The sequence below is a fragment of the Alexandromys fortis genome, unplaced genomic scaffold (assembly GCF_014885135.2).
Source record: "Alexandromys fortis isolate MF-2015 unplaced genomic scaffold, M_Fortis_MF-2015_v1.1 scaffold_16, whole genome shotgun sequence".
Lineage (NCBI taxonomy): Eukaryota > Metazoa > Chordata > Mammalia > Rodentia > Cricetidae > Alexandromys > Alexandromys fortis.
The window spans coordinates 15,218,596-15,245,635 of NW_026067893.1; the positions used below are offsets into that span (position 1 = coordinate 15,218,596).

Below are 27,040 nucleotides of genomic sequence, written 5' to 3' on the forward strand. Positions count from 1 at the left end.
GTGAGTATCCAAGTGGAGTGAGGAGCTTGTCCTTGTACATCCCTAACTCCCCTACTGAATGAACTGAGAGCACTCAGTCCAAGAAACTAGCCCAGTGCCTGGGACAAGAGCACTTAACAAATAGAACCCATTTTTCTCCATTTTAATTCCTTCTGCCACTTAACACACTTGTAATTTAAACACACTAAATGGCATAAAAGTAAACCAAAAGGGCCTTAGCTGCTGCGGTACATTCTTACTGAGTTTAGATGAGAGTGGCGACAGGTTCTTATGACAGCCAGATGTGACCAACAAGGGGGAGGGACTGATCTGAGCAGGGGTGGGTGTCAGTGCCTCAGTTATGCGAGGGACAATTCTCCAGGTGGAACAAGGAGCCATGGTGAGATGCTCAGAGATGACAGCACCTCCCCAGGCCCAGGCTGCAACGAGCAGGAGTCTGGTCAACCAGGCTGAAGAGGAAGCAGAGCTAGGTACCGGGAAGACGAGTCACTGGAAACCTGTCACACACCACCGAAGCAGTAAATCACATACTATGAACCACCACAGCCGTTTATTAAGTGCTCGCCAGCACCGTGCTAAAGCTTTACAGACATCATTTCAGTTAATCCAGCAACCCTGAGGTAGATATTTTCAAACCCCCACCCCCACATATTATTATAATAAAGGAAACTGAGACTCAGAGAGGTTAAAGGAATCAACCAAAGTCAAACCCAGCTGGTAAGTAGCAAGCTAGAAATGTGTACTGAAGTATCAGAGCCCAAAACGCATGCTTTTAAACACTAGACTGTTTCCCCTTGAAAGTTAAAGGACACACATTTCTTCCCCAAACAAGGCTCTATGGAGGAGGGAGGGCAGTTTAACTGACTTCTTGAATCAGTCCTTGTACTTATTCTCTTGGAGGAATAGAGTGCCATCCCATGAGAAGCTGACCACTGGGTCCCTTTCTCTTGTTCCCATACCATTCCAGCCCTCCTCATGGGAGGCCTCCGCTCCTGACACCAGCCTACTATGCTGCTTCCTTCTAGCAGCCTCTGGCACACAGGGTCTGTCAAACTTGGTGACACCGAACCAAAGACCTGAGAGAAATTAGGGAACATTCAGAAAATGTCCCTCATCCCTGAACTGCTGGACCCTAAGGCACAAGAACACATTCAGATGGAACCACCAAGTTCACTCTTCCAGCCTGGCTCCCAAGCCTGGCCTCTTTCTAGCAGTCTCTCCTCACCAAGTTCTTTGCCTCTCCAGGTCCCTCCCCAATTGTCTCCAAAGCGTCACTACTCACAGGCTATGGGCATTGAGGACACCAGTTTCTGAGCCTTTGCTCCTCCAGAAATGTCCCCAAAGTGCTCAGCTGGGCTCTAATCAGGACCCCCTGGATCTTTAATTAAACAGAGTTGACTGAAGGACAAGCAGAAAGGCCCACCGGCCTGAGACAAGCTGACCAGCATGTAAAGACAAAGTAATGGCAAGAGGACAGAGCAGACAGAACACAGACTAACCAGGAACATGTCAACAGAGCTACCTGAGGTCAGAAACTAAGAGGGAACAGGGAGAACCCTGTGGAGAGGGACCCTAAGCTAAGCTGGCCAGCACTTGTAACCAGAGAGCTTCTACGAGGAAAAGAGCCTTGGTAAAGAGGCCACTAAGAGCCTGGGAAGGAGCAAGCTCAAAGACCCACCTAGAGGTACATTAAGAGGACACCAAGAGCAATTGTGGGGAAACTGGAAAGGCCTGGGCCTCTAGAACCTCTCAGCTACTTCTATCCATCTCCACACCTACCCCATCTAGGCAAAACTGGTCAGAAAGTCACTGCTGGTAGCCCTTGCTAAATTCTGCACCAAGTTTTGAAGGATGAAAGACAACAGAGGTAGGGAACTTAGCAAGGAGTGAGATAGCACCATCCTTGAGAAGTTCACATCATGGAAGCAGACAGAAACCCATCCCAACCCTTGAGGAGGCCTGGGATCTAAGAGATACTCGAATGACAAGGACTTACTTCTTGGTGCAGATTGATATTGTCTTAGGCATTTGAAGGGACAGAACGTTGAGGTAAAATCAGGGACATTGGAAGATCTAAGGTGGATTTTCTACACCTTATTAACAGTTAGCTGGGTCACTGTCACTAGTCTGAGCCAGAACCTCGATGTCCCCATAGCCAGCACTGCACTGATCCAGAGAGGCTTGAAGGGTGAGTGTCTTCCTCAGGGAGCCCAGTGCTGTGCATCCTCTTCCTCACAACAGCGCCCACCTTGCACGGATCTGAGCTCTGCTACTTTCCGGGAGTTTCCTCTACAATTTCCAGTCGTTCCTGGGGTTTGGTAAAGATCAGGTTTCCTGCCCAACCTGAAGTGCCGGAATGTGACAAACACTTGTCACAGCTGGGAGACCAACAGTGTTGGCTATTAGAGAAACATTGCCCATAACAGTATGCACACATCAAACTACCCTATTGTTATTCTTTGCCCTAGGGCTTGTATTTAGTACTCACTCATCTATCTTCAACTTTGTTGGTTCATGCAGGAAAATCTGTTTCTAAAGCCACCTCAAGCTGGGTTGGACTCTTAGTCTGTGAAGGCACGCACGCTCCACTCACACTTGTGGGAACTCCAAAAGGGTACTTGGCCCAGAAGATTCTGAGGGTCAGAGACAGGGAATGTCTCCCCATACTGGGTCGGCCCACTAGTAAGGCTTCTTCCCTCTCCCTCTCCTAACAGATTCAGATTAATGATGGCTCATTCCTAATTGTCAAATTTCTTTTCCTTCATCCTGTGTCTAATCACCAGTGACAGAAACCATTACGCAAATGAGAGCAGACGACTTCCCCCAACTGTTCGCGTTGGTAAAAACCTTGTAATTTAGAGCTCTGATTTGTAGGGAAGCTGGTCTCCCCCAGGCATCCTGGGCATCTGCTCCACTGATGCCCAGGACGGCCCCTCCTCCACCCAACAACTCCAACCCCCCAGCAAATATTTGACTTCACAAAACAGTAGTTTTCACTGTACTGCTGGTATGAAAACAGAGTCTGCAGCGTGGCTGACCCCTAGACAAGCCCAAGTCTCCACCTTCCGTGGCACATCTGACTCCCACGCTGCTAGTTAGAATGGTAAACTCGGTAGCAGCAATGCTTCCTGCGTTCCAAGTAGAATCTGAACCTGAACAGCCCTAACCTAGATGAGGGAAGGACGTGCATCTCCTCCCCAGAAGGAGGTGACCCAGCAGAAGAGGACCCCAATGGTATAGAACTCCTTCAGCTCTGAAGCAGAGGCATGCTGACAGGAGCTATGGGACCTCCACTGAAGGGTACACAGTACCCTATCCCCAGCAGAGCTAGAACTCACTCCTCTACAGTTGCTTCCAGGCAGCTTCTGGATGTCTCTAGCTAGAGCCCCCACACCCTCTTGCCTGAGTCTGCCTGCACACTGCCTAGGAAATAAGACCTGAGGGCAGGTAGAGAACTGAGAGTTTGGAAGAAACTGAGGAGGAGCAGGAAGAGGGGACAGGCTCATAGCCAAACAGACTAGGTTTGATCTTGACTGCCACTCTCACCTACTCTTTGAGCTGTGTGAAGTGAGAAGCTACCATGCAGGACTGGGAGGACAGAGCTAAAGGCAACAGCACACATCAGGTGTCTAAGACCAGGAGTGGCTATTACATCATACCAGCATCAAGACCAATCCTGTGACGGTCCCAAAGTTTACCTTCTCTCTCCTTGCCCCCAGTCACCCTAGGTCAGACCTGTATGAGGCACAGTATTCTGAAGGATAAACCCAGATTCCCTCCTAAGCATCCCAACACCTTTGAGGGCAGCGGCAGGACATTCTACTGAGAATGAAGACAATCTGCCACAATGACCAATCTAATCCTGCTCTGCCCGGCTCTCTTGCTGTACTCCTCTTTCCCAAAGGAGATGGAGGCCATGCAGGTTACTGCAGTCACACCACCCAGCGCTGGCTGTATTTGAAGAGCTATACCTGCGAAGGTACCAGTTCTGCATACCCACACTGCATCAAAACCCCAGAATGGGGTACTAAAGGCCCCTCCCCAAAACATGTACACAGGTGCACACAAGCATTGGCATGCATCTTCTCAGTCCACGGGGTTCTGTAAGCTGAGCTTCGGGGCAAAGAGCCACAGCTCAGACCTAGAGGTCAAACTTAAGAGGGTGGAAGTAAAAAAGTGGAAGAGAAGGAAATAAAATTAGATTTCCAATTCACTTTAGAGACAAAGATGATGGAGCAAGGATTTGAGGTAAGTGGACACAGGGCCACCACTCTGCCAAACTGCAGGGGCCCCTTCCCTCCGAGCAGATGTGAATGATGGCACTCTGAGGTGTGTAACACTGAGCTGCCCAGCCATGAGCTGCTGCCCGCAGGAGGGCCCACACGTAGCTACAACAGAAAAGTGAATTCTAACTCCATGCACTACCAGGTGTCTACTCTAGTTATGTGACGTAGGTTGGGTCTGGCAGAGGCGCTGGCTCCAAGAGGCAAGAGGACACATTTGTCCTTGCCCTGAGGTGGATGAAAGGTATTGAGTTAGCTGCCTAAGTCTGATCCCATTTCATCTACTCAGCCAGGAAGCTCAGCAGAAGCAGGGGATGTGGCCTGGACAGGGAAAGACATAGGACCCAGAGGCTCAAGGTGTCAGCTTTAGGTAGGCTGCAGTGAGATCTGATCAAGATAGGATGGCTAAAATCCGAATTTGAAAGCTATAGGCTAAATCAGGCAGTATCTGGGGTTCACACTGTACTGTCACATTGGATAAGGTAAGCAGTAGAGAACCTTGGTAAGCAAGAAGATGGCAAGTGTGAACACACACACGTGTGCATATGTGTACACACACATGCAGAGGTTTATACCCCTGGAGCCCAAAGAAGTCAGAGCTAGGAGAACTCCCTCAATACCTAGCGCAGGGGCAAGAGCTGGTACTGAAAGAATAGCTGCGTGTGTCTGTAATTTGGAACATACGCACAATCCTCTATTCCTTGGTTCCCAGGGTTTCCTTCAATGTATGGCTTGAGTTTGTAGTTCTCAACCAGAACCCTATCTAATCTTCTTCTACTAGAAGGCTATCTAGGCTCCCAAAGACAAGCCTCCTTCTCAATGTCCCCATTAGGGACCCAGCAGCTATTGCTATCGGCCTATAGCCTGACTATGCTGCAAAAACTGGCAGAAGGCAGACTGATGAGCACATCCACTCTGGCACCACAACCCAGATGTCACAGGGATACAGGAGCATCTCCTCTCTCAGGCTGAGGCACTGAGGCTTCAGGAGACAGCAGCTGAGAGCCAGAAGTGATATCCTGACCCAGGAAGAGGGAACAAGGAACAGATACATGCATGTGTGTATGTACATATGCATATGCACACATGTACACACACACACACACCCTGAGGTTGACAGACTAACACAGACATGATGAAAACCAGAAGCTGGGACTCCACACACTGAATGCAGGACTGTAGGGGAGCAAAGAGGGAAGGTTCTGGTGCTCAAAAGGCAAGGGTGAGAAATCTTTCCAAATGGGAGTGGAGTCAACTACCCTGCCTCGCCCCAACACCTGCCTCCAGGGCCATGGCAAGAGTCCAGTCCATTAAGTGCAGCGTGCAATACTAGTGCTTGGAGTGTCCTGTCCTCATCAACGAAGCATGTGGACGAGAGAGCAGTCACCTGACAGGAGGCCTGGACCTCTGGCAGGTTAGTTGTAACGGCCTTTAATCATGGTGTTCAACAAAGGCCCCACCTGTAAAGAGAGAGGAGGAGCCCATCAGATCTGCTTGTCTCCTGATCCTGGAGACATTCAATATTCAGCTATGGACAAGGATAAGTGATCACTGAACCTTGTAAATGTTCTAATCAAGTTTCCTGAATGTCAACTTAGTATTCTAGGGCATGACCTTTTGGCGGTCCAGTTTATTTTTCCTTCCTTTTTACGATTCCCTGTGTATCTACAAGTATCACCCATCAGACAGAAGATGATCTGAGGAGCCAAGATGCCCCACACACTTGAAAGTGTGTCTACATGTTTCTCCAATGTGCCTCAAGAATTTTAAATGCTTCTCTATGCTAACAAAAGGTCACCTGCAATTAGTCTTGGTGCTCTCAACCCCACAGGCATCTCTGATGCTGAGGCTAACCACAGGAAGGAGGTAAGGCAACTAAAATTCAAACCTCCTCCTTTCACCCCTTTGGGACCAGTGACACACCTGAGTGAGAAGCAGGACTAACACTACCTACAGCAGCCCTGGCCCAGCTGGGAGAGCATGAGGAGAAGCTTTATTACACACTTCCTATTCCAGAAGAATCCTCTCAGGGGTCCCCAGATGGCACAGATGCCCCGAGGCAGACATTACTACTAGCATGGAACGGATTATAATAGATCCGCCAGTCAAGCCCAGTTCTCACCAGAAAACAAGATTTCCTAAATATACAAATAAAGTCTATGGAGAGGACAGTAGCTGCTGAAACAAGAGGAGCTGCAGAGAATGTCACCAACCCTTACCTCTTGTGGATTCCCCAAGGCCTCTCCAAGCATCTTCTCAATATTTCTCATGATGGCTACTTTCTGGTGAGCTTTGAGAGGGTACTCAATTCTCTTAGGGGTAGGAGCCCCCTACAAAGGAAGCAGTAGCTCAGGAAATACCTTTAACACAGGCTTTCAGCTCTAGCTGCATATTCCCTTCTAAAACACACTTTAATTGTATTCTTTTCCATCTCCCTGAGAGTCACTTCCAGGGATAATCGATAACTCCATCCCAGCCAAAACCACTTACGCCTCCTTTACTCCAGCCCCGTTCCATATGGACACATGTACAAATAAAATAAAAATGTATGTGTGTGTGTATGTGTGTAAACATATATATATATAAACAACCACCAAAAACAAAACTCCACCAATATTCACCTTGTACCAGAAGTTCACAGTGATGGTAATTCCCCCATTTAGTAATGACTCTATGTGGTGCCACCTATTAAAAAGAAAAGAGAGAAGGGGGAGGGCTCTGTTTACTCTCCAGAGACGAGGATGGGAAACTAGTATAGGCCAGCTAAGGAAACAGTGAAGACAGGAGTTGAAGCTCATCCTGTAAAACACACAGTGGGCTAGAGGCTGTAGTGTTCAGTCTCCAAGTACTGAAGAGGTAGATACAGGAATACAGATCTCTTCTTAAGAGACAGAGCTGTCCTCTATGCTTAGTATGCTCATGTCTGGACATGCTGATCTTCCTGCAGGTTAACCCTGCCGCAACTCAGAAGGGACACAGATAAAGCTTTCTGGGAACAGGAAAGAAAGCATTCCGAACAGGCCCCCATCCCTAGCCTCCTCACCAGTACATTGGGATGTAAAGAACATCACCGGGGCCAACCACTGTTTCATAACCAACCACATTTCGGAAATTGGGGAAACTTTCGTAGTCAGGATTGTCAAAGTCCACCTAAGGGTCAAGAAAAAGAAAAAAGATCAGTACAGTGATTGCTTGCTGTGGCAGCTTTTAAAAAAAGAGAGAGAGACTTAAAAATGATTTCAGAGTTTGTATCCAGAAGATACAATGGATGTGAACTGTTCCCGCTCAGAGAACAACTTAACGAAGTCCATGCTCATTTGTTACACAATAAATACTTCTAGACTTCAGTGCCCCCGAGCTCTGAAGAACTCCTCAAAAGCCCAAAGATACGAGGAATTAGGATTCATCCATCACCCAAACCTTTCCCAGCGTTTTCTCCCAAAGTCTAACGGGAAGACTCCTACATGAAGTAGCAAGGCATCTTTCTCCTCAAGAAGAGGATGTCGGAAGCTGGAGAGATGGCTCAGCAGTTAAGAGCACTTGTTGCTTTTGCAGAGGACCCAGGTTTGATTGCCAGCACCTACATGATGGCTCACAGCCATCTGTAACTCCAGTTCCAGGGGATCCAACGTCCTCTTTTGACCTCCACAGGCACCAGGCATGCACATGGTGCATATATATGCATGCAGGCAAAACACTCATACACAGAAAATATTTTATTTACCTATCTCCCTATCAAAAAGAAGTAGCATACATGATAAAAGAAAACAATTATTAATGTCAGTGGAGGCAGTCATATTTTAATGAAACTGAGTCAAAAAAGAATCAAGCTAAGTAATCTGAGTCTACCAACATTAACGATGGAGCTTGTTCCCCAACAATTAGCTCTGTTTATACTTACAAATATCTGGGGTTCATCACCGGAGCCTGGAACATGTAGGCTACACTATGACATTACTCTCTGAACTTGTTTGTAAGGCAAGACCAGCCAATAATGCAGACCTGACAAAACCCCAAAGGGAAGGGCAACCGTATTCCAGCCTCTGATCTCAAAGGCATTCTTAGAATCTGGAGTTTGGCACCCTCTTCAGATCACATAAGCTCACCTGGCTCTGCCTGTCACAGGGATGGTGGACAGGGTATGGATAGAGGCACTCAAACTGATCTGGAGGAAATAAGATGCATCGCTTATGGCCTTTTATCTGGGCAAAGAAGTTCTGTTGCTCATCATAGTGAGCAGGAGTCACATTTCCTGGAAGAAAAGACATTTTCTTAGCTGAGATAGCACGGGTGAACTGCAGGCAGAGCCTCGTGCTGGAATGAAGTCTAGCTGTCCCCTCAGCTAAAAGTTAAATTAAATCTGAAACAGGATCAGGACATTACAACTCTTAGTAAATCAGGTGTTAGATTTTCTGAGCAGCAAACTCTAGCAACCACCACTGTATGGTAGGCATCAGCTAGCAGACGGTCCTCGGTGTTGGCTGATGCCCTTACTGGCAGCAGAGCTCACTAAACAAGCCTGGCAGGCAACAAGCTTGCACTCTTCCTGACTATGGCAAGAATCCAAGGGCAGCAGAACAATGAGAAACGGCTGACATGACTGGTGCCACCAGTGCACGCGATCTCTGAGCTGCTAACTCGTCGCTCTGGGTGCTAGGAATATGCCCTTGCTTCAGGGAGCTCTTCTGGAGCCCAAAGATTCTCAACTGCTGTTCTCACTTCACCAACACCTATGGGATGCAGCATCGCTCAGGGCAACACTGGGGCTCACTGAGACTGCTGACTCCTGATGAGAGAAAGATTACTAAACTACTGAAGAAAGAGTTGTAGAATTTAAGAGAGACTGCTTAGAATGTCACCTTGGCATGGCCTTAGAGTGCAGGCCTGTAATTCCCACTACTTAAGAGTCTTAAGCAGGGATATCATAATTTCAAGGCCAGCATGGACAATTTAGTGAGATCCTGATTCAACATGAAAATGTTTTTAAAATGGCCGGGACAGCTCAGTGGTATAGCACTTGCCCAGCAAGCACAGGCCTACGTCCAACGCCAGGAACCACAAGTTTAAATGTGTACACACACGTACATATATTGCTACCTTGAATTAGTTCTGTTCTAATGCACATTCCATCTATTCCTGTATAACTAGGGTCACATCTGTATACTTGTATAATCTCTGAGTTTAGAGAACATTCCCAGATGGACATGGTGGTACACACCATAATCCTAGCACCAGGGAGGCTGGGCAGAAGAGCTGCTGTGGCTGTGAGCTACCCTGAGCTACACAGTAAGTTCACAGTACCTGGGTATATAACCTAACACAAACATCCTGGAGGACAGCCAAGGAAGCCAAGGCAGCTGTCTCCCACTGCTGACAGTCCACCTACATCCTCAAACAAAAGCCTCGCATCTCTACCAGAGGCATCCGCTTCCCTGCACCTGGCCCCAGGAAAGGAAAGCAATGAGATTAGCCCAGTATCAAGGAAACCGGAACGGTATTCCTTCTGCAAAGCCAAAACTTGGTTTTAAAGAAGCAGATAAGTGTCAATTCATCAGCTGCATGTGGGGAACCTGGTTACCATGTTAGCAGCCATCCAAACCTGAGGAAACAGCAACGAAGGAAGACCAAGGGGCTCATTTTAGGTCAATGATATCAAATAGTTATTCTGCTTCTTTGTTCAACGAAGTTCACCCACCACTTATGACACAGCTGTTTATGGTGCTGGAAATGAATAATAACCCTGCGCTGCAAGCAGGGTTCCTTCTCCTGAACAGCACTTAGACACTTCTACTGAAAACAAAAAACAAGGGGGCTAGAGAGGTGGCTCAGCCGTTTGGAGCACTTGTTGCTTTGGCAGAGGTCCAGGGTTCGATTTCCAGCACCCATGTGATGGCCTACAACCATCCTCACTTCAGTTCAAGGGGACCCATTGCCCCCTTCTGATGTCCACCTGCACCAGGTACACAAATGGTATACATACATGCACACACATGCATGTAAGAAAAACATTCATACACATAAAATTAAAAATTTAAAAACCATTAAAAAACTCGGAACACATTTAGTTATGTGCATATAAAATTCCCCATGAAGTATACCATAACATGCCTCTAGGGAGGAAACCTGAGAAACTGGGAATAAAGGAAAGGAGAGACTGATGGCAAAAACCTATTTATAGTCTTCCAACTTTGAACCCATAAAAGTGTATTTAAGAGATAAGGTTTTACCATATTAGAAAAGTTTCTGCCAGGCATGGTGGCACATGTCTTTAATCCCAGAGTTCAGGAGGCAAAAGCAGGTGAATCTCTGTGAGCTAGAGACCAGCCTGGTCTACAGAGTGAGTTCCAGAACAGCCAGAGCTACAGTGAGACCCATCTTTAAAAAAAAAAAAAAGTTTCCATTTTTACAGGAAAAAAAAATCTCTTCATTATACTGTAGAGCAATGGAACACAGTGACATTTCAAGGAGGCCTCACTAGCTTAGTGTCTGTGCTCACACAGCAACTAAGAAAAAAATTTTTTTTTTCCTAGACAGGGTTTCTCTGTGTAACAGTCCTGGCAGTCCTAGCTGTCCTGGAACTCGCTCTGTAGACCAGGCTAGCCAGAACTCACAGAGATCTGCCTGCCTCTGCTTCCAAGTGTTGGGATTCAAGGCATTTGCCAAAACCACCTGGCGAGAAAGGAAAAGAACTTACTTAAGATTGTGTGACACTACCCAAGAGACTTAAAATTATCTCATTTAATCATGGTAGCCATTTATAAGACCATGTTCCTCAGCAGATGAAAAAGTTCAGTGACATGTTCACCGTCATGGAGCTAGTAAGTGGAGGGTCGGCACTCACACCTGCACGACGTGACACCATGCTTTCAGAAGCACTCTTACCTTCCATGCCAATGAGCAGCAGGTTAGAGGTCAGCTGCCCCCAGCCACGCTTCCCCTGTTGCTTATTAATCCAGTTCCAGTTAAAACCCAAGAAGTCCATAACGATCTTCCTCCCCACAGTGTCATTGAGCGTTTGCTGCAGATACAACCTACATTCCCCAAGGAAAGAAATTCCATCAGTCCATGAGCTCAATCCCTAGTATGACCCCCATGTCTGGGAACCCAGTCTGTCACTAACATTCTCAAAAGAGAACAGCTGCAGCCATGCAGGACTTTAATGCGGATTCAGACAGGAATTCTTTCTCCCTGTCTGAGCTCTGTTCCATAACAAGTTCTTTAGAGTTGAGAGTCTTAAAACCTGGGTCACAGTACAGATTCATTTAAGAATGTGCACACACAGGGAAAGTCACACGATTTAGCTTCCTGGAAGCCCATCCACACAGTCCATGATGAATCGGCCTTCCTCCAGACTCTCCTTGAAGGTCACTGTGGCTGATCCTAACTCACCAGGCCTTCCTTGTGGAAAGTTAACTCTTGGTGTCCACTTATTGGTGCCCACAGTCTTATTTAACTTGCTTTGACCAATGAAATGTCCATAGAGGAACTCGTGTTGCTTGCAAGTATAATTTAAGAAACACTCCACGCTACCCTGCTTTCCACTTTGTTACATCCAACTGCAAAATTTCAGATTGTAACTACTGGGACAATTTGTGTCCAAGACTCAAGGAGATGACGCGATCCTTAACAAACATGTCTGAGAGTGAGAAATAAGGACTTCACTGCCTTAAATCCTACCTAACAATTAAGGTGAAATTCATTAGAAATTTCAGGAACTTGGAAAAGCTAGCTACAAGGAACCTTCAAGACTCTCTCACAATAACAGAGCCTGGCCTTTAATTCCTTATTTTTCTGCCTCCACCTCCTGAGCTATAACACACATACCTACAAAACAGAAAGAGCTAGAGAGCTAGAGACACTCCCAGAAATAAATATAAACAACATTCCTATTACAATTTAATAATAAAAGCTCAAATATCTCCCAGCATACGTGTGGAGGTCAGAGGACACTTTGTGGGACTTAGTTCTCGTCTTCCACCATGCAGGTCTTAGGAATAAACTCAAGCTGACAGGCTTGGAAGCAAGCACCTTTACTCACTGGCCCAGACATTTAAAACCTACTCACTTAGGTACATACTGCTGACAGGAAGTCAGGAAAGAACCAAGATAGGGGACTCTAGAGAACTCCAGACAGGGCCAAATGTAGGATAGTCATGCACTATCAAGTATTCCACAATTTTACAGCGTGGGACTGACTGGAAGCTACATAACTGGGCTGTCCTCAGAAGTGAAAATAAAAACAAAGAGGAAAAAAGAAGCACTCCAAGTGATGATCTGATTGATCTTCCCAATGCTAAAAAAGATCTTGATACCCCTTAACCCCAATCCATACCAAACACTGGACTGTTCAGCATGAACTGTCCACAGACAGTATTCTAGAACCGAGACTGCAAACTGTCAATTTCAGGCGAAATCTAACAAAAAATTATATTCTCTCTCTCTCTCTCTCTCTCTCTCTCTCTCTCTCTCTCTCTCTCTCTCTCTAAATGTGTGTGTGTGTGTGTGTGTGTTAAAAGTCAGAAGTGGGGCAGGAGAGATGGCTCAGTGATTCAGAGCACTGAGTTCAATTCCCAGCACCCACATGGTGGCTCACACCCATCTCTAATAGGACCTGGTGCTCTCTTCTGGCTGCAGGTATACACTCATACATAAAATATAAAAAAAAAGTCAGAAGGGGCTGGAGACATGGCTCAGCAGGTAAGAGCTCCTGCAGAGAGGTCTGGGGTTCAGTTCCCAGAACCCTCATGACAGTTAACAATTGTCTGTTATTCCATTTGCAGAGAATAGGGTACCTTCTTCTGGCCTCCATGGGTACTGAATATACACAGGGCACAAGACATACATATGTGCAAACACCCATACACGCCTTTAATCCCAGCAGTCAAGGCAGAGGCAGAAGAATCTTGGTGAGTTTGAGGTCAGTCTGGTCTGTATGGTAAGTTCCAGGCCAGCCAGAGATAGAGAGTGAGAGCCTGCTCCACCCCCCAAAACTAAACCAAAACCCCAAACAACTAAAAACAAAGACCCATACAATGACTTCTCACTTCCAACAGGACATATACACCTTCATTCAGCCTTTTTAAACTTTCTGCCTAGACATAGTCAAGCCTTTCTCTCATCCGATTGACGCGGCGACAGTCACTCTCACTACCTAAGATAGGAAATTAGATTCACAGTTCAAGACTAACGCTATTCTCATTCCTCAAGCTTCTAGAAAGAACCATCAAAAACTCAAGGCCCTTACAGAATAGTAAAGAGGGATATTCATTCGTTAGTAATGGAACACAGACGTTGGCGATACCAATCTCCTCTTACCCAATTCCACCACACCTTCAAACCAGTACAGGAAAGTGGGTGCCCTAATTCTACCGACTGGGCAACTTACCGCTCTTCTCCTCCCCGCTGCTGTATGTCCTGTAGTTTCTCAACGAACTCGTGGAATTTAATTTCCTCCCTGTTGGACCTTGGCTTAAAGTTCTGGAAATTAGCCATCTTCTTTTCATCATAGTATAAGAATTTATGGGTGCTGGCGCTGTACACAGAGAAATCCCCGTTGCCTATATTCTCTTGCAGGTAGTCTAGGTCCCACTTCAGAGCGGGATACACAAGGTTTGTGTCGGTCAGCACCACAGGCTCCTAAGTAAAAACACCAGAAAAAGATCAACCAAGTGATACCAAGGAGCTAATCATTTCTTTTCGAAGATATTTGTACTTGTCAAATTCCCAACAATTTCTCCTGTCGAGCACTCCTGACATACCATCTCTCTTTCCCGCCCCATAAGTCTCAGTCCACAACCCGGCCAGTTTCCCAGCGCACCCCCTAACTAGGTCCCTTCCTCCACCCCTTCAGCAGCAGCCCCGCCCCCCACCTCATTTTCGATGAGCTCTTCCGCCCGAGGGTCACTCTGGCTCAGACGCGGGATAGGCCGGGTCGGGAAGCTGTAACTTCGCAGTTGGGACTCATCCCAGGCGGGGCCCGGAGCTCCCGCCTCTTCCCGGGGCTCTCCAGAACCAGAGGCCGCATCTTCGGCCGCCGTCGCCGCCATCTCTGCTCTAGGGACGGCCCCGCCGGAAGCGGAAGTCCCACCCTTTCCGGAAGTACCCACAGCGTACACCACTATAGATGAACTGCAAGAGAAACCGGTCCAGACCCTTTAAGAAGGTGGGGCCCTAGGTTGAAGGAGCGCCCCCTAATGGTGACCTGCAGCACTACAGCCTAGGCTCCACTGCCGTCCTCAGTCCTTCAGAAAATGAACTAACAAATAATTAACGAAATATTAAAAATAGTACAAAATATCGCTGCCTGGGCATGCTCAAGCTTACAGGGGCAAATATAATTACGCTTTAAACTTTGCTCTCATGAGTGCCGAGAGAAGCCAATGTTAGGCCCACTTAAGGAATCACTAGAAAAATCAATTTTCATATAGAACTTGGGTAGAGCCATCCTGGAAGCTTAGGCATATGATAAATGGCAAGCTGAATTCATTCATGATCAAGGGAAGACCAAGAGCTTATAGTTCCAGCTACTCCAGAGGCTGCAGCAGGAAAGAAGATCGCTTGAATTCAAGAGTTCTGAACCAGTCTGGACAACAAGGCAAGTCACCATCTCTTTAAAAAAAAAAAGAAAAGTAAAATCAAATCAAATCAATGGAAGAATTCTTTCGTTTAGTACCACCTGAGTTTTCTGAATCTGTAACCATCTCTCCTACTTAAATCTATCCTTGCAATGAGACCAGTGTTACAGAGATCCTTCCCAGTAAGCCACCACCTCATAGAGCTACACAGATTATTAGAAATGGGTTAATCAGGATGCGAAAATTAGCCAGTAAGAGGCTAGAGTTAATGGGCCAAGCAGTGTTTAAAAGAATACAATTTGTGTGTTGTTATTTCGGGTATAAAGCTAGCCATGCAGGAGCTGGGTGGAACGCAGCCCGCCGCTCCTCACTACAACTTAGCTTTAAAAATGAAATATTAACACATACTACATTGTATTCACATTAAGTGAAAGAAGATAGACACAAAAGCCACATAGTGTATGATTGCATTTCTATAAATATACAGACTAGGCAAAAGCGTAGAAACAAAAAATAGGTTAGTGATTGCCAATGTGTGGCAGCAGAGGAAATAAGTTAACAGGTATGAGGTTTTCTGGGGGAGCGACAAGACGTTGTAGAATTGGACAGAAGAGATGGTTACACACCTTCGTGATGTGCATTGAAAGTCGTCACACACCTTTGTTTTTGAGACACAGCATAGTGTAGCCCAGATTTGCCTTCGGTTCATTATGGAGCTCAGGCTAGGTTTGAACGCCTGACTGTTCTGCCTGTTCTTCTCAAGTGGTAATATTGCCAAAGTACACCATCAGGTGAGGCTTGTTGTGGTTTTTGTTTATTTGTTTTTTGTTGTTGTTGTTTTTCTTTCGAGATAGGGTTTCTCTGTAGCTTTGGAGCCTGTCCTGGAACTAGCTCTTGTAGACCATCCTGGCCTCAAACTCAGAGATCCGCCTGCCTCTGCCTCCCAAGAGCTGGGATTAAAGGCGTCCACCACCTTCGCTGGGCACTTGTTGTGTTCTTTAGAAGAATACTTTGTCTCTTATGGGACTTGAAGGGGAGTTGGGGAGCCGGAGGGAAGTAGGAGGAGGGGAGGAAGTGGAAATTTTGATTGGTATTATTTATAAGGTAATAAAAAATCTGCTGGAAAAAAAAGAAAAAAATAGAGTACTTTATGGGGCTAGAGAGATGTCTCAGAGGTTAACCGATTTGGAGGCTCAAACAAAATTAAGAACTAAATTTGAAAAACGACTACGTGTGATAATGACCTGTGATGACAGAAGGCGAAACGGCAGTCAAGGGAGTGGTGGGAGGCAAGCAATTTGAGGAAAGAGTATCTGATTTTATTTTGGTCAGTTGTCTGAGATGTTCCGTGGGATGTCTGAAACGACACCAATCACCTGAAGGCGAAAAGAAACACCATAACTTGAAATCCCAAAGAAGAAATAGCTTTTAATTTCTCTCCTTGCCATCCGCTCCCCGCCCAAGTAGAACCAGCGTTCTTAAAGCCCGCTCAGCTTGACCCTGGAGACCTCTGCGCCGGTTTCAGCGGTCGCGTTTGGCCCCGCTCAGCCACCGTGACTCGCCTTTGCGCATGTGCAAGGGTGAACGGCAGAGAAGGTGAAGATGGCGGCGCCCGGGGCTGCAGCTCTGGGAGTCCGGTGGCTGCAAAGGGCAACCCGCGGCATGGTGCCACTGGGGTCATGGAGAGGTCCGCAAGAACGCTCGAGACGCTGGTGTGGGAAGGGGGTGCCTGATGTTTGCTGTCCTGGGAGGGGGCATCCTTGGGACGGTGGCGGTGGTGTGCCAGCCGGGGGGCAGGTGAATTAGTGTGTCCAGGAGAGGTGATCCGGAGGGTTGCGGTGGTCCGGCACAGTGCGGAGCTCCGACCTCTACAGTCATTGCGGCCTTCTGGGTGGCTAGAGCACCGTGTCCCTCTGACATGCATCCCTTTGCGTTCAGCCTTCCATATGACCAAGGACATGCTGCCGGGGCGGTATCCTAGGACCCCAGAGGAACGCGCCGCGGCCGCCAAGAAGTATAATATGCGCGTGGAAGACTACGAGCCGTACCCGGATGATGGCATGGGGTGAGGTAGAGGGAGGTCTACTCGCTTTAGGGACAGTGATGGGTGAAGACCTTTGGATTGGGTGGTGCGACTCTGACGTTTTCTCTTGAGCCTGCTTGTGACCCCGTCAGAGTCATGGGCGTGGGTGCTTTCCTTGGTGGGGGAAAGTGGGAGTGGGTGAGTGAGCAGCTGCAGCCGAGAGGACTGCAATTTTTTCCTTGGCTCAGGCTGCTTCCTCAAATGAGAAAGCCGAGGTTTTAATACCTCCCTCGAGGACTCCAGAATAGCAGAATTCTTCCTGGGCTCCATCCAGAGCACTGGGTTTCATTTAGATTGCGCATCTGCTGGGCTCAGGTGCTGTCAGCTAGGCACGTGATCAGGCTGAAGCTGTACTCCTGTCACAAGAACCTTATCCTGGATGGTGTACTCTGTGTTTGTATATGTCTCATCAAAAATGTGTGTAACCCCCCTTTTTGACGTTAGCGATGTGAAAATCGCATCAACTGTTAAGCAAATTAAACGTCAGCCTTCATTCTCCAGTTGGTGTTAGTCTCTTCTGCCCGTGTTCATGTAGCGTGGTTAATTATGTATAGTGGTTAAAGATCACCACTAAACATAATTAGAATTTCTATACAAAATTAGAACTTCTTCTTTTAGCACCTCTTGTTTTTGTTTCCCTGTCAGTTTCTTTGACATGTGTCCAGTTACCATCCTTCCTTCCTTCCTTCCTTCCTTTCTTTCTTTCTTTCTTTCTTTCTTTCTTTCTTTCTCTCTCTCTCTCTCTCTCTTTCTCTCTCTCTCTCTCTCTCTCTCTCTCTCTCTCTCTGTCTTTCTTTCTTTCTTTCTTCTTCTTCTCACTTTTTTTTAAAACTGTTGTGGACAGGAACAGCCTGACTAGTAGTCTGTGAACATGGATTTGTAGAACCCAGCTAAACAAGACCTCCTATGAGGCTTTTGAAGCATGAGGCTTTTGAAGCATGAGGCTGTATATCAACTTGTGATTAAGAAACATAGTAGTGTTGGGCGGTGGTGGCTTTAATCCCAGCACTCGGGAGGCAGAGGCAGGTGGATCTTTGTGAGTTTGAGGCCAGCCTGGTCTACAAGAACTAGTTCTGGGGCTGGAGAAATGGCTCAGCGATTAAGAGCATTGGCTGCTCTTCCAGAGGTCCTGAGTTCAATTCCCAGCAACCACATGGTGGCTCACAACCATCTGGCGCCCTCCTCTGGTGTGTGGTCATACATCGAGGCAGAATGTTGTATACATAATAAATAAATAAATAAATAAATAAATAAATAAATAAATCTAAAAAAAAAAAAAAAGAACTAGCTCCAGGACAGGCTCCAAATCTACAGAGAAACCAAGTCAAAAAAAAAAAAAAAAAAAAAGAAAAGAAAAGAAAAAAGAAACACAGTAACTATGGAGAAAAAAAGGCTTTTCTAATACATACCCTTTTTAGTTTTTGTTCCAACAAATGTGGATGGCTTTGTATTTAGAGTCTGTCTGATGAAGGAATGGAATAATTGATTGCTAAAATTCTCTTTTAATCCTAATTATAGAGTTGTGTGGCTTTTCTCTGTAAAAGAGAATAAGGCCATGTCGTTTCAGAGTTTAACATAACCTCTAATTGTAGCTTGGACCTTTTTTTGTTCTTTTATTAGTACTAGAACTTGAGATCTTGAGTCGGGGTGTGTTCTTCTATCCTTCAGTGAAGTAGTTATAGCCATTGCTTTGTTTCTGATCTTTGAGATGAGGGCTCTTAATTGTCAGTGACTGCTCACAGCCCTTTCCAGAAGTTCTTGCTGTCTGTCCCTCAGGTATGGCGACTACCCAAAGCTCCCTGACCGCTCACAGCATGAGAGGGATCCATGGTATGAATGGGACCACACAGACCTGCGGTTGAACTGGGGCGAACCGGTGAGAAAACCATTGCCCATTTTGCTTTCTCTCCGTGTCCTTAGGTTTGCCAGGACTCTCTTTAGTTCATGTAGTACATTTTTGCTAAGCTTTTCTGCTCAAGGAAGCAGCATCCGGGGATGTAAGACCCGAAGTTCTACATTTGGCATGTGGATGGAACAGACAGGAAATCCCAGAGTCCTGTGTACTGTGAACATTGCACACGCCGTGCTCGAGCCACCTTTGAGGAAGCCAGCATTCATCTTTGCTGGCTCTGTGTCTTGGACGTGGCTCTCAGAATATTGCTCCCAGGAAGTGGAATGGTTCTGTTAAGCCTTGTGACGGGCTCTGGCCATTTTAGATTGCCTGCTGTCTTAGTTAGGGTTTCTATTGCTATGATGAAACACCATAACCAAAAAGCAACCTGGGAAGGAAAAGGTTCATTTGGCTTATACTTCCTCAGCACTGTTCATCATCAAAGTAAGTCAGGACAGGAACTCAAAACAGTATCCCAGATGCAGGAGCTGATGCAGAGGCCTTGGAGGGGTGCTGCTTACTGACTTGCTCCCCATGACTTCCTCGGCCTGCTTTCTCACAGAACCCAGGACCACCAGCCCAGGGATGGTCCCACCTACAATGGGCTGGGCCCTCCTCCATCAATTACTAATTAATTCCATCTAGCTCTTATGGAAGCATTGTTTCATATGAGATTCCCATCTTTTAGATAACTCTGGGTTGTGTCAAGTTGACGTAAGACTAGCCAGCACACCTGTCTTACAGGAAGAGTAGTTTGTGATGGTTCAATGCCTTTCTGCCACAGATCCACTGGGACCTAGACATGTATATCAGGAATCGTGTGGACACATCCCCTACACCTGTTTCTTGGGATGTCATGTGTAAACATCTCTTCGGCTTCGTGGCCTTCATGGTTTTCATGTTCTGGGTTGGGGAGATTTTCCCTTCCTACCAGCCTGTGGTGAGTATTTTATGGATTCCCCAAAACATAGCTGCTTTTCCTCCTTTGCTGAGGGCGTGAAGTCTCTGGAGTAGTAAACGAGCCGATACCGGGTTTGGCTTCCTCGAGGTTTAGAAAATAGGAAGATGAAGGGCAGCAGCCCCTCCAGGCAGCAAAGCACTGCTTTCCCTCTGTTCGCTGTGGACCAGTCAAATTGAAAGACGGACGTTAGCACTAAATAGTGGATGAGAAAGTGGAAGCTAATCTTCAGAATTCCATTTGACAATGGGAGTTATCCTTATATTTTAGTGAAAGGGCTTTCAAGGCAGAGTCAAAGACTAGAGCTGAAGCCTTATCCTGTCTTGGACACCTGAAGGGCACTTTCTGCAGGCTGCAAATAGTTGTCAATGGTCAGCATAGACAGTTATGTCTCAAAGAATTCAATGGGCATAGAGAAGTTAAAAGAAGTTTTAAGAAATTTATCTAAATGACATGGTGAGCACCATTTGAACACGTATGTGAGAGCCTGGCATGGTTTGTCTGTGTATGCCTATAGGAAGGAGATGCACAGAGTGGGATGAGGTGCTGCGAGGGAGTAGGATTAAAACAAAACACAACAACAACAAAAATGGGATTTGGATGGTGGGGAAGTCAGAGAAACCATGAGGGGTAAGCGAGAACAGTCGGAGGAGGAAGGATGGTGAGTTAGGTGTTATATAGAAACAGGGCCAATGAAATGGCACATGGGTAAAGGCACCAGGCTCCAAGCCTATTGACCTGAGTTCAATCCCTGGGACCCACATAGTAAAAGAGAGAGAATTAACTCCTGTGAGTTGCCCTCTGACTTCTGCGTGAGTGCCATGGCAAGAGTGTACCCACATACCTACATATTAAATAATTAAATGTAATTTGAAATATTCAAAAATTTAAACCAGCCATTAAAAAAAAGAAATAGTTCCTAAATCACCTGCTGTGTGGGTTTCCTACAGAACTACAATACATTCTTATTCCTCCGGCCTGGTTCTTGGAAGTTCTAATTCTTTGGCTTCACAGTAGAGTTCTAGAATCAACATTTTCAACAATCTTTAGGTAATTATAAAGTGCATTTAGAATTGAAGATCACTATGCTAAAAACACTGTGAGGTGAATTGATTAGTTCCATTGGGCGGCTTTTATTGCATAGCTGAGGATTTGAACTTGATGACATAGTGGTGTATTAACTGAACAACCTCTGCTATGTACTGGATGTAGACTGTGCCAGGAGATGGGGTGCAGGGATGTCTTGGGCCACCTCTCGTACCAGGGAGCTGCTTTTAGGTTTTGACTGGAAGACTGACGTGATGAGGGCTGGGCTCTTAGGAAGACTAACCTGGGAGTAGTCTCCAGGGTATGTTGGAAAGAGAGACACAGGCAGGGAAGCTGCCGTGTGTGCAGTCGGCTTCCCGGTGCTACCTCCACAGAGGTAATGTCCTGAAGGTAGCTGGGATGGCTGTGCGCACTGACACGAGCCTTCTTGCCGAGCCCCGGGGACTCCTTGCTGGAGAGCATGTAGGGCTGTGGTGAGCACTAACTTCACTTCAGGAGAGCGCGTAACAGCGTGGCTCTTCCATTTTTCAGTTCTGTAAGCACGTCACCCTTTTCTCCTCCCTTTGAGCTGTGTTCTCTGGCAGGCATTTGTTGGTAAAGCCAGCAGCTCCTAAAGCATGTCCCAGCCGTGCCTCCTCTGCGCTTTCCCCCACCGCTGCTCCTGCACGCCTCATTTGCTAGGCCACTTTAGTGGTGGAACCATTAGAGGCTGAGTGACTTAAAGGAGATTGAGTCTGTCTCAACCCCGAGAGAGAATAGGATGGATGGATGCGTCCTCTCATTTGGAAAGCATTGGCTCGGACTCCCTCCCCCCCTCCCACCTCTCTCTTGCAGGGCAGGCACCACTTCTCTTACAGTTTAGGCTCTTTCTCTGCTGTGGGTTGAGCAGGGGCGGGGAGCATTGCTTCTGCCATTTTAGCTCAGCTGGATCTGACCAGAGGCTACTGTATACTCATTTGCTCGGCATGATCGTTAACTAGAGTGGGATGTTGTCAGGTATTAGCTGGCTGGCTGTTGTTCTTGCTGACCTGTGTGGTTTTGGGTTTTTGTTTTCTTCCTTAGGGGCCGAAGCAATACCCTTACAATAATCTGTACCTGGAAAAAGGCGGTGATCCCACCAAAGAACCTGAGCCGGTGGTTCACTATGAGATCTGAGGAGGCTTCATGGGCTTTCGTGCCCTCTGACTAGGACTCCCTCATTCCTAGAGGTTTAACCTTAATGAGATCCCTAATAAAACTCAGTACCGTGGTCCCTGTGCCTCATTTCCCCAGGAACAGTCACTGCTGTCGGAGCCTCCCCTGTGCTGCTGGCCTGCCCTGAACGTGGAAGGTTGGGAAATAAGCATAAGAAGACGTTAGTTCATTCCCCTGGGGCTCTGAAGGTGGGTGAGAACCGCTGGCTGCACAGCAGGTAGTAAAGGACCAGTCCTTTTCTCATTGACTGGGTCAAAGAAGAAAGAACTTCCCAATTTGGGACAAGATTTATTACCTTTAAAAACCATTTTTGTGGACCATATCTATAATCCTAGCACAAAGAAAGCTGAGGCAGAATTATGCAAGTTTGAGGCCAGCCTGGGCTACATAGTGAGGCTATAAAAATCAAAACAACCCGAAACTTATTCGTTGTTAGGTTTAAGAGATGTGTGGTGCATGCCTCTAACCCCAGCACTTGGGAGGATGAGACAGGAGGATCTCTATGAGTTCAAGACTAATCTAGGCTTTGTAGTGAGTTTGAGGCTATCCTGAACTGTATAATAGTAAGACTGTTTTAAAATTAACAGTTTATTTAAACTCTTCAATAATAATTTGGTTTTAAAAGAAAGTAATGTGTTTCAAGTATGTGATGATAGTCGGGGAGGACTGCTCTAATGCCGTGGCATCTCTGCATTCCTCCTTTCAAAGCAAAGAATCCAAGCTCCTATGACAGCCTGAGAAGAAAACTATGTTTCTGCGAGTCTATAATAATTCATCTCTGTTCTTAAAAAAATTTCTAAAGCATGCCTTGTCAACCACAGATAAAAATTATATGCAGATATCACCAGACTATGCAAGGTCACCATGGCCATTTTGCCCAAAAGGAACATGTGTTACTGAGAACTATTCCAACCCTGATTTCTAGATGTCATGTTTGGAGGTGACACAGTCTAAAGTTCTCAGATCTATAGTGATTGGTCACATGACTTTAATCCCAGCACTCAGGAGGCAGAAGCAGGCAGATCTTTTGAGCTCTGGGCCAGCCAGGGCGATATCTTCGGGCCTCCAGGGACACTACGTGTGTTCATATTTCAGACAAACACTCATTTAAAAAACAAAACCAAAGATTGGGTGTGGTGGCACACATTTTTAATTCCAGTACATGGGGACCAGAGGCAGGTAGATCTCTGAGTTGGAGACCAGCCTTGTCTCTGTGGTGAGTTTCAGGCCAACCAAGGCTACATAGTAAGACCCTATCAAAAAAACAAATTCAAAAGAAGGACTGAAAAGCATAGTGACCAGACTAAAACTGATAAGCAAGCAGTAATGTGCATCAGGGTGGTCACTGAATAATCTACAAAGTAGTCACATTGGCAGTCTTGTGGACTAAGCAGTGAGGCACATGGAGTAACTGGTGGCCCCTGAAGAGGCTGGGTGGTCTGGGCTTCAAGGCAATCCAAGCACTCATTTGTTAAACTTCCGGGAAGGAGGTAACAGTTGGCAGAAGGAAATGTGGTTCATGCTTGACACTCCAGCAGATAAAAGAAATGCCCTGTCATCTCTGGTTTTTAGAAAATTACGGGTGTGTTAGGAGGGACATCCAAAGCTGAAATAACACAGTGCCCTTTCCTGATGGCCAGTGACCCCCTTGTGTCAATGCAGCTGCTTCTTCAGGTGAGCCAACAGACTGCTTAGGGTTTGTCTTTTTTACAGAGCCTAACTATGCAGCCCTGGCTGAGGTTAAAAGTAGAATATTTCAGCCTGACCGTGGTGGCACACACCTTTAATCCCAGCACTCGGGGAAGCTGAGTTCAAGGTCAACCTGGTCTACAAGAGCTAGTTCCAGGACAGACTCCAAAGCTACAGAGAAACCCCTGTTGAGAGAAAAAAAAAAAGTAGAATATTTTCTTCACCTTATTTCACTTGGAAGCCTGACCCATAGGAAAGCCTGTGTCTCCTGTGATCTGTACTAATAAAGCCGTTTGACTTAGTCACTGTTCTGCTGTGAGGAGACACCATGACCCAGGGAACTCATAAAAGAAAGCATTTAGTTGGAGCTTGCTTACAGTTTCGAGGGTTGGTCTATCTTCATGGTGGGGAGCATGGCGGCAGGCAGGCAGGCATAATGCTGGAGAGGTAGCTAAGAGCTCCGTTCTGATCTGCAGAGAGGAGAAAGAGACTGACTGGATCTGGCATGCACTTCTGAAACCTCAAAACCCACCCTAATTGACATGTCTTAGTTTGGGTTTCTTTTATTATTATTATTAAAAATTTCTGCCTCCTCCCCCCCCTCCGCCACCCATTTCCCTCCCCCGCTTCCCTTCCCCTCCCTCCCTCTCCAGCCCAAAGAGCAGTCAGAGTTCTTAGTTTGGGTTTCTATTGCTATGAAGAGACCATGACCACAGCAACTCTTAAAGGAAAACATTGAATTGGGGCTGGCTCACAGTTCAGAGCATTAGTCCATTATCGTCACGGGAGTGTGCAAGCACACATGGCGCTGGAGAGGCAGCTGAGAGTTCTACACCTGGATCTGCAGGAAGTGAACCGTGTACCACACTGAACAAAACTTGAGCATTTGAGATCTCAAAGCCTGCCCACACAATGATACTTCCTCCAAAAGGCCACACCCAATAGTGCCACTTTCAGTGGGCAAAGCATTCAAACACACGAGTCTATGGGTGGGGCATACCTACTCAAACGACCTCAACAAATTTCCAATAAGACCATACTTCCTAATCCTTTCCAAAAGTTCCACTCTGTGATGACTAAGCATTTGAATCTATGAGCCTATGAGAGCCATTCTTATTCAAACCACCGCACCATTCAAATTAGATGTGAGCTCTGTTAGTGCTGTCTGGGTAGTTAAAGAGAACCTTGAAGTTGGGGAGTGGTGCTTTACTGAAAATGTCACTTTTTGAAGAATTGTAGATGTATTGAGGATTTCTGAGATGGCTCAGTGGGTAAAGGTGCTTGCTGACAACCTGAGTTCAATTTCCAGGCCTTATATCGCTAGAAGAGAAAATCAATTCCTGCACGTTGTCCTCTGACCTTCACAGTTTGTGCTATAGCATCTGTGCATCTACATACATGCACGCAGAATAAGTGTCATCTTTAAAAGACTTTTTAGAAAGATTTACTCTTTAATCGTGTCTTAGTAATTTTCATTTATTTTTATGTATATGGTTTGCCTGCACATACATGGCTGTGTACCACCAGAAGATGGCACTGGATACTCTGAGACTAGAGACACAAAGTTAGAGACACTGCAATATGGGTGTGGTAATTGAACCTCATAACTTTAGTTCAGATGTCTTTTGTAGTTTTCCTTCAGTGTGGTTGATACTTGTGATTTATTTCCTAATTTTAGGGTATTGACCACCAACGTTCAGCTTTGTGTGTGTGTGTGTGTGTGAGAGAGAGAGAGAGAGAGAGAGAGAGAGAGAGAGAGAGAGAGAGAAGAGTCTCCTGTAGTTCAGGTGACTTTGAACTTGCGGTGTAGCTGAAGATGACCTTGAACTTTTGACCCTTCTTCCACTACCATAACTACCACTAGCCACTACCATAACTGGTATATGTGGTGCTGGGAAATAAAGCCAGGGTTTCAAGCATATGGGGTACGCAGTCTACCAGCTGACCCACACCCCCAGCCCCTTAAGGTTCAGCCAGCCATTGACCTTGTTCACTTCCTCACTCCACCACGGGTCTTAGCTGTTTCTATGCTAGAACATAAAAAAAAAAAAAAGTATGCTAAATGCTTGCTATGTAGCAAGCATGGTCCTGGCACACAGTGCCATGCGTAGGTTTCTGTGTGATCTCAGAACTATTGAATACGACATCAGATACTGGGTACCCTACTTTTAGAGGAGAGTCGGTCAGGAAGGGGTCACCATACAATTCATGAATCAAGCGGAACTTTTGAATCATCTTAGCTGGTTATCTTCACCTGCCACAATTCCTCAACTTGAAGAGCATATGTGGTATCTTCACATTCTCTTTTCTCTTCCTCAGTATCTCTAGCTCTGTTAACAGTGCAGGTTTCCCTGACTCTAGGGCAGTGCTTCTCAACCTTCCAAACGCTGAGACCCTTTAAAACAGTTCCTCATGTTGTGGTGACCCCAACCATAAAATTACATTCGTTGCTGCTTCATAACCGTAATTTTGCTACTGTTATGAATCATGGTGTAAATATCTGTATTTTCCGATGGTCTTAGGTGACCCCTGTGAAAGGCTCGTTCTGCCCACAGCTCTAAAGCCACAGCCGTCTTGAGTCCTTGTCTTTGTCAGTCAGCAGAGCAGGTGCAGGTTTCCTTCAGTGTCCACTATGAATCCAGACTTTCTTCACCGGTTACTGGACTGTTCTATCCCCCTTGTAATTGGATCTCTGCCTCCAGCTCGTCTCTCTCCAAGGTGATTCATACTGTCAGATGCAAAACGCAATCGTCACTGGAGCCTCTGGCCCAAAATTTTCAGTAATTCCTGTGAAACGCAGAATTAGCTGGTATTCTATCATCTCTGGCACCCACTCTCGCCCAGTCTCTTTGATTTATGGGGTGGGAAATGCCAGGATGCCTAGTCACTTCGCCCACTTCTGTTGAACTATCACCTGATGGTCTTTCAGCTCCGAGGAGAAATATTGGTTGGTGTGCCTGAACTCTCTCCCATGAAGCCCCTGGTCTACAGTTGTCTCTCTTTCCACACACAGCCCTTAGCAGTTCTTGAACACGGCTACTGTGGGCTTCAGTGTGTATCACAGCTTTTTACAGCTTCGATTGCTTTTTATCTTTTTTAGCTAAATGGATCACACTGAGAGCTCATGGGCTAAGGGCCGGGTCTTTCCTCGCTTTAATAACTACATAATAAATCGAGTTAGTGTTTTCCCTTTCCGTTCATTGGCTGTCCGCGGAGCCCGGCTGAAATAGAAGAGACTAGAATGTACTGATCTTGGGCGAAAGAACTGTGCAATCATTGTGCAAGTCAGGCAGCCCGGCTAGGAAACCTCTGCACTGTCGG

General features: G+C 46.3%; 2 protein-coding genes across 3 annotated transcripts; one reads left to right on the forward strand and one right to left on the reverse strand.

The window, feature by feature from the left end:
- Positions 1–535: 535 nt before the first annotated feature.
- On the reverse strand, positions 536–14,875 carry Hif1an (hypoxia inducible factor 1 subunit alpha inhibitor). Of its 2 annotated transcripts, XM_050145766.1 has the most exons (8): positions 14,153–14,374; positions 13,669–13,919; positions 11,166–11,314; positions 8,390–8,535; positions 7,327–7,433; positions 6,905–6,968; positions 6,503–6,613; positions 536–5,743 (listed from the first exon to the last, which is right to left on the reverse strand). In XM_050145766.1, the coding sequence occupies exons 1-8, from the start codon at positions 14,327–14,329 to the stop codon at positions 5,699–5,701; spliced, it is 1,050 nt and encodes a 349-aa protein (XP_050001723.1). In that variant the 5' UTR covers positions 14,330–14,374; the 3' UTR covers positions 536–5,698. The 2 variants fall into 2 exon arrangements, with proteins under 2 accessions (XP_050001723.1, XP_050001733.1); XM_050145776.1 differs by lacking the exon at positions 6,503–6,613 and having other exon boundaries at positions 14,153–14,875.
- A 1,515-nt stretch (positions 14,876–16,390) lies between these two features.
- Ndufb8 (NADH:ubiquinone oxidoreductase subunit B8) lies at positions 16,391–22,085 on the forward strand. The gene is made up of 5 exons (XM_050145807.1): positions 16,391–16,544; positions 16,796–16,922; positions 18,717–18,816; positions 19,616–19,771; positions 21,899–22,085. Exons 1-5 carry the CDS (start codon positions 16,460–16,462, stop codon positions 21,989–21,991), a joined length of 561 nt encoding a protein of 186 aa, XP_050001764.1. The 5' UTR covers positions 16,391–16,459; the 3' UTR covers positions 21,992–22,085.
- The last annotated feature ends 4,955 nt before the right edge of the window (positions 22,086–27,040 follow it).

Excerpts from the sequence above, each read along its gene's own strand:
- Hif1an (XM_050145766.1), bottom strand. The coding sequence starts at position 14,329 with ATGGCGGCGACGGCGGCCGAAGATGCGGCCTCTGGTTCTGGAGAGCCC. Across the intron at positions 11,315-13,668 it reads CAGCGGGGAGGAGAAGAGCG|GTTGTATCTGCAGCAAACGC; the intron begins GTAAGTTGCCCA and ends TGGGGAATGTAG. Across the intron at positions 7,434-8,389 it reads CCTGTGACAGGCAGAGCCAG|GTGGACTTTGACAATCCTGA; the intron begins GTGAGCTTATGT and ends CTTGACCCTTAG.
- Ndufb8 (XM_050145807.1), top strand. The coding sequence starts at position 16,460 with ATGGCGGCGCCCGGGGCTGCAGCTCTGGGAGTCCGGTGGCTGCAAAGG. Across the intron at positions 16,923-18,716 it reads TACCCGGATGATGGCATGGG|GTATGGCGACTACCCAAAGC; the intron begins GTGAGGTAGAGG and ends TCTGTCCCTCAG. Across the intron at positions 18,817-19,615 it reads GGTTGAACTGGGGCGAACCG|ATCCACTGGGACCTAGACAT; the intron begins GTGAGAAAACCA and ends TTTCTGCCACAG.